Consider the following 7,148-nt stretch of genomic DNA (forward strand, 5'->3'; position numbering starts at 1 on the left):
TAAAAATAAATTAATAAATAAAAAGAAAAGAAATCAGGAAGATGTAAAAAAAAAAAATAAATCGATAAAAAGATAAAGCAAAACAATCTGCAGTGAACGCGGAGACGCTCCAGCCCAGAGGCCGAGTTGAGGAAAGATGGATTTAGATGAATTCCTCGGGGATGAATGCCAGTGTGCACTGGGGTAGGATGCTTTCTCGCGGCTATACTCTTCTGTGGAGACGTTCGTTATTATTTTCTGTCAATGTATAAGACTATAATAGCTACGTACTTCTTCAGTGATTCAGTGTTAAACATATGTGTGTGTGTGTGTGTGTGTGTGTGTGTGTGTGTGTGTGTGTGTGTGTGTGTGCGTACGTACCTACTTCCTCACGATCTCTCCATTAAATGTTCCACGTGATTCGATGAACGTTTGTGGTTCAGACGGCGATAACGCAAGACGCGATAACGTCACACTGCTCGCTGAGGTCGCACCGACCATGCTCTGTACATGTTGGAGGCATAACACGTGGAGGGAAGACGGGCAGCGCCGCGACATGAAGATGACAAGATTCTATCTCGTCGAAAGTTTTGAGGGCAAAACATATGCCATTGGAAATTGAAGTATATAAGCGGTGGTTCAGACTTAGGCAGCACACACCTTCAGCTCTGGAGAAGCGGAAAGTGCTTATATTATAACTGTACATTGTGGTTCAATTCGGTGGAGAGTTCAGCATGAATAATTATAACTCGACGACGCCTCCTTACCAGACCCTCAGCCCTAACACTAACTTCCACCTCGACATTGCGCAACAATACCTTGACTCGGTGGGCTGGAGCGGCTGTGAGGATACAGACGAGAGCTCGGGCTGCGACGGTGACTCACATTTAGCTCACGCCAATTGGGGAAATGTCGCGGACTGTCAGCCTGGTGAAGCCTTTCTGCTCAACAGGGAAAAAAAGGTAAAATTTACCTACCAATATATATATATATATATATATATATATATATATATATATATATATATATATATATATATATATATATATATATATATATATATATATATATATATATATATGTATATATATATATATATATATATTATATATATATATATATATATATATATATATATATATATATATATATATATATATATATATATATATATATATATATATATATATATATATATATATATATATATATATATATATATATCAGTTTCCAGTGGGAGAGATACAATTTTCTTTTGACTTTACCATTTTCTAATGGTTCTCTCTCTCTCTCTCTCTCTCTCTCTCTCTCTCTCTACGTAGATGTATGATGGTTGGGCGTCGTTCCAGCTACAGCCAGCGGATCTCCTGCCGGCCCAGGCCACGGGCTATCCTCACGACACTCCTGCTCTGCTGGATGCTTCTTCACCCTACTGCCACTCACCGGAAGCTGCACGCCTCGACTGGCACCACCATCCCTCCTCATCCGAGGAGTGCTCGCTGGACGGAGAATCTAGGGAGCATGAGCTAATCCATGATACGTTTGTCCCTATGAGACAATGGTCTCCACCGGGTGGGATGTCGCAGGCAACCCATGGCCAGCTGGCGGCAGTGGTTGGCGGCACCACAAGCACGAGGACAAGCAGGCGAGGTGCGCCTCACCGCCACACCAGACAGTTCCTCGAAGGAGACGAGAAGATACGTCGAAAGCGCGACCTTAACAACGAGGCATCGCAGATTTACCGCAGAAATAAGAAGAATGAAAAGCTGGAATCACAGACTCACTATCAAGAAGTTCTGCAGGAGAACCAAAATCTGCACAATGAATACAATGCACTGGAAGCTCACGCCCACTGGTGTCGGAGGATGCACAGTGCCTTGCAGTCCTGCCTGCCTTCCATGCCTCCCGCGCCTCGTCCTGTCTCCCCATTCCTTCCTTATGCTAACCATGACGCCTCCACTCTCACTCACAATGACACGTGAACACCACCGATAACCTATTCGTTCACACATCTATTCCATTATATTTACATTATTTATTACATTCCTTTAGCGTAATGTTTCATTGTTAGGTCAGCTCACGAGAAAAGTTACTCTTTCTCACCCTCACGTCATGTCCATTGAGGCCCAGGAGTTAATGGCTGTGAATCTGTTTTACCGTAATCATGTCATGAAACACAATACACTCGCTGTTGGCATTAAATACGTGTTCTACGTGTGTTATGTTCTTTACCCATACGTTTTTCAGCAACAATATAAAACGTTAATGTAATGGAAAGGACGATGATGATGGTGCGCATTAGTGATTATGATGATGGTGATAATGATGATTTTAATGATGATGCTAGTGATAATGATGATGATGGCGATAATGATGATGATGGTGAAAATGATGACGATAATGATGATGGTAATGATTTTAACCATGGTGATGATGACGATGATGATGAGTTTGATAATGATGATGATGTTGATGATGATGATGATGATGATGATGGTGATGATGACAATGACGATGATGGTAATCAAGCCAATAATAACGAAGACTGTAAGGACGACGATGATGGTAATTTTGATAATGATGATGATGATGATGATGATGATGATGGTGGTGATGACGAGGCTGCTACTGTAGGTGTGTGCCCCTGGGTTCGATGCAGTGACGGGAAGGGCACAGACACACTGAAGAAAATTATATCTTTCAGTCAGGGGATGTACATGAACAGAAAGGAAGTGTATGGCACCTATTACTTAACCAAACTTAACCCAACCTAACCTGACCTGACCTATTCTCTGCCGTAGCGACCCCAACTGAACATATTCGTCACTCGACAACTGGACTGGAACGATTCTTTTTTTTCTCTCAAGGTGGATGAAAAAGATTGTTACGAGTAGCTAGCTGAAGAAAAGTGTGAGGGAAGAGAAGAATGAAAGAGAGGTGACAGTGTGTGGGGTTGACCACATTGCTAATTTTAGCATTATGATTTCATTACTTATCTGTTTTGTAGTTTCGTAAGTGTTTACTTGTGCATCGACAGAAACGCAACTGTCCTATAAGACACAATTGTTAGGAATTAAATGCACTGAATATGCTTAAACAGTGTGCAGTTCATATTTAGAAAATCCTTTCCAACAGACTGTCGGTGCACAGTGATTATATATATTTAATAACAATTTTATACTATTAAATTTAGGGTTTCCCAGAAGAACCATTCTAAACAGAAATTCCTTGCACAAAGTAATGGAAAATAAAATATGGAGAAATGGTTCATTTTAACACTGTCCACAACCTGAGAGACAACAATATGGACACCTGGCGGCTGAGACCATGAACTACAAGTCTTGATATCTCCAATTGTTTACTCTTTGTACAGGGCCCTTACCTTTTTTCTAAACTGGAGTGCAGTTTCCATAATAACAAATTGGTGTCACACAAACATCTGCACTATAAATAGGCAAGAGTGAAGAGTTTATTTTGCCTCATCACCTCCCTGATCTCTGATCTTTCTAAAACTTCTGATTGGTGCAGAGCAAACTTGGTAATGTTCAGTGCCTCAAGAACTCAATTCTTCCATCTCTCAGTTCGACACAACCTTCCAGACAACTATCCCCTCTTCTTAAATGACACTCAGCTGTTCCCTCTTCTACACTGAACACCCTCGGTCTGTCCTTTACTTATAATCTAAACTAGAAACTTCACATTTTATCTCTAGCTAAAACAGCTTTCATGAAGTTGGGTGTTCTGAGACGTCTCCACCAGTTTTTCTCACTCCCCAGATGCTAACTCTGTATAAGGGCCTTAGCCATCCATGTATGGAGTATGTTTTACAAGTTTTTTTTTTTTGGGGGGGAAAGGGGCAGGCATTCACTTATACCGCTCTACTAGACAGGGTGGAATCAAAACCTTTTCGTCTAATCAACTCCTCTCCTTTAACTGACCGTCTTCAGCCTCTCTCTCATCCCCGCAATGTTGCATCTCTAAATATCTTCTACCGTTATTTTCATGCTAACTGCTCTTCTGATCTTGCTAACTGCATGCCTCCCCTCCTCACGCGGCCTCGCTGCACAAGACTTTCTTCTTTCTTTCACCCCTATTCTGTCCACCTCTCTAACGCAAGAGTTAACCAGTACTCTCAATCCTTCATCCCTTTCTCTGGTAAACTCTGGAACTCCCTGCCTGCTTCTGTATTTCCTATGACTTGAATTCCTTCAGGAGGGAGGTTTCAAGACACTCATTCTTCAATTTTTGACTACCGCTTTGGACCCTGTTCTGGGATTGGCATCTTAGTGGACTTTTTTTTTTTTTTTTTTATTTTTGTTCCCCGTGGCCAGTGTTCCTCTTTCATAAAAAAAAAAAAAAATAAATAAATAAATAGATAAACAAATAAATAACTCTTCGTTATCTGACTCACCCCCGCAATTTTTCGTTCTGTGTTATCTTCTATCGCTATTTCCATGGTTACTGCTCTTCACAACTTGTTAACGGCATGCTTCCTCGTTTCCTTGCCCTTGTTACACAAGACCCTTGTTGTGTTTTACCTCACTATTACAAGAGTTAGCCTGTATCTTCACTGTTTCACCCCTTTCTGAGGATTCGTTACTGAATTCCCTACTTGTTTTTTTTTTTTTTTTTTTTTTCTCTCTCTGACTTTCCTACAACTTGAATTTTTCGAAGGAAAGTATCAAGACTACGGTGAAAATTGGCCTATTTTTTATTTGTTTTTATTTTACTCTTTCCGTGACTAACTTTTTTCAGTCTTTTCCTTCATTTCTGTGCCATTGGTCATTTTTTGACACCGGAGAGAGAGAGAGAGAGAGAGAGAGAGAGAGAGAGAGAGAGAGAGAGAGAGAGAGAGAGAGAGAGAGAGAGAGAGAGAGAGAGAGAGAGAGAGATAAATAAATAAATAAATCACGCAGTTTTGGTGAATCGTCACAACCCCGCAGGACGCATTAAGTAAAGTTTTGCATGCCTGACGCTGAGTAAGAGTATGAGGATCCCTTCAAAATGACAGCTGTGGTATTTCATCAATTTGTGTGTGTGTGTGTGTTTGTGTGTGTGTGTGTGTGTGTGTGTGTGTGTGTGTGTGTGTGTGTGTGTGTGTGTGTGTGTGTGTGTGTGTGTGTGTGTGTGTGTGTGTGTGTGTTACAAACCCTAGCACTGTAACAAGCAAGATACGTATTAAGGAAAAGGTGACTGGTGCATATATACTAAGGACACTGACGCCAGCGCTGACATCATCGGGGGTATTTTTTTTTATTTTCGGCAATGGAAGCTGAATGGCAGGACATTTACGTATGAACAATGATCGTTTCCAGTCGTGAGGAGTCTGGAATCACACACACACACTCACACACACACACACACACACACACACACACACACACACACACACACATTCTCTCTCTCTCTCTCTCTCTCTCTCTCCTCTCTCTCTCTCTCTCTCTCTCTCTCTCTCTCTCTCTCTCTCTCTCTTTCTCACGACACGGGAATATGCTGAATCTTATTTATCTGTTGACAGAACTGTAAAAACACCATTAAAAACCCGCGTCACTTCAACTAGAGCCTTTTTAAAGCAGTGGAGTATCTGTCTATGGTTCATGTCTAATGGTGGCGTGAATCACCAGCCTCGCCGATCTTCAGATAATGTTGTCATTGTACTACTGTTTTTTTTTTTTTTTTTGTTATTATTTCCCTCTGGCTGTCATTAATTTTGGCAGACTGTCTTGTAAATATTTAGGTTATCTTTATGTTGTAATATTATTGTGGCTATATTTATTTATTTATTTTATCATTATGTTATTATCTATTTATTTATTTATTTATTTATTTATTTATTTATTATTATTACTATTTATTTTTTATAAGATTTGGGAAAACTATGATCCATTTTTTGGGAACTGCACGAATTAAAATAACAGCAAAAATCACTATACAGTCCTTTTTAGATGAGAAAGAGGCTGAAGACAGTCAGTTAGAGGAGAGGAGTTGATGAGACGAAAAGCTTGTGATTCCACCCTGTCTAAAAGGGCGGCATGAGTGGAACACCCACAGACATGTGAAGCATACTCCGTACATGGACGGATAAGGCCCCTGTACAGAGTTAGCAGCTGGAGGGGATGAGAAAAACTGGCGGAGGCGTCTCAGAACGGCTAACTTCATAGAAGCTGTTTTTGCTAGAGATGAGATGTGAAATTTCCAGTTTAGATTATAAGAAAAGGACACACCGAGGATGTTTAGTGTGGAAGAGGGGGCCAGTTGAGGGTCATTGAAGAAGAGGGGATAGTTGTCTGGAAGATTGTGTCTAACTGATAGATGGAGGTATTGAGTTATTGAGGCAGTGAGCAATACTAAGTTTGCTCTCCCCAAATCAGAAATTTTAGAGAGATCAGAAGTCAGACGTTCTGTGACTTTCTTGCGTGAACTGTTAACTTCCTGAAGGGTTGGACGTCTATGAAAAGACGTGGAAAAATGCAGGGTGGTATCATCACCTTAGGAGTGGATAGGACAAGAAGAATGGTTTAAATAATCATTGATGAATAATAGGAAGAGAGTGGGTGACAGGACAGAACCCTGAGGAACACTACTGTTAATAGATTTAGGAGAAAAACAGTGACCGTTTACCACAGCAGCAATAGAACGGTCAGAAAGGAAACTTGATATGAAGTTACAAAGAGAAGGATAGAGGCCGTAGGAGGATAGTATGGAATTCAAAGCTTTGTGCCAGACTTTATGAAAAGCTTTTGATATGTCTAAGGCAACAGCAAAAGTTTCACCAGAATCTCTAAAAGAGGATGACCAAGACTCAGTAAGGAAAGCCAAAAGATCACCAGTACAGAGGTCTTGACGGAACTCATACTGGCGATCAGATAGAAGGTTGTGAAGTGATAGATGTTTAAGAATCTTCCTGTTGAGGATGGATTTGAAAACTTTAGATAGGCAGGAAATTAAAGCAATAGGAGGGTAGTTTGAGGGATTAGAACGGTCACCCTTTTTAGGAACAGGCTGAATGTAGGCAAACTTACAGCAAGAAGAGAAGGTAGATGTTGACAGACAAAGTTGAAGGAGTTTGAATAGGCAAGGTGCAAGCACGGAGGCGCAGTTTCGGAGAACAATAGGAGGGACCCAATCAGGTCCATAAGCCTTTGGAGAGTTTAGGCCAGCGAGGGCAT

At 40.8% G+C, this 7,148-nt stretch overlaps 1 protein-coding gene across 2 annotated transcripts; it reads left to right on the forward strand.

The window, feature by feature from the left end:
- The first annotated feature begins 342 nt into the window (after nucleotides 1–342).
- On the forward strand, nucleotides 343–2,194 carry LOC135105423 (uncharacterized). Of its 2 annotated transcripts, none has more exons than XM_064013559.1 (2): nucleotides 343–941; nucleotides 1,329–2,194. In XM_064013559.1, the coding sequence occupies exons 1-2, from the start codon at nucleotides 714–716 to the stop codon at nucleotides 1,959–1,961; spliced, it is 861 nt and encodes a 286-aa protein (XP_063869629.1). In that variant the 5' UTR covers nucleotides 343–713; the 3' UTR covers nucleotides 1,962–2,194. The 2 variants fall into 2 exon arrangements, with proteins under 2 accessions (XP_063869629.1, XP_063869628.1); XM_064013558.1 differs by having other exon boundaries at nucleotides 624–941; nucleotides 1,302–2,194.
- The last annotated feature ends 4,954 nt before the right edge of the window (nucleotides 2,195–7,148 follow it).

The sequence above is a fragment of the Scylla paramamosain genome, chromosome 12 (assembly GCF_035594125.1).
Source record: "Scylla paramamosain isolate STU-SP2022 chromosome 12, ASM3559412v1, whole genome shotgun sequence".
Classification (NCBI taxonomy): Eukaryota; Metazoa; Arthropoda; class Malacostraca; order Decapoda; family Portunidae; genus Scylla; species Scylla paramamosain.

Coding starts and splice junctions, on each gene's coding strand:
- LOC135105423 (XM_064013558.1), top strand. CDS start 714: ATGAATAATTATAACTCGACGACGCCTCCTTACCAGACCCTCAGCCCT. Junction 942..1,301: donor TGCTCAACAGGGAAAAAAAG/GTAAAATTTACC, acceptor CTCTCTACGTAG/ATGTATGATGGTTGGGCGTC.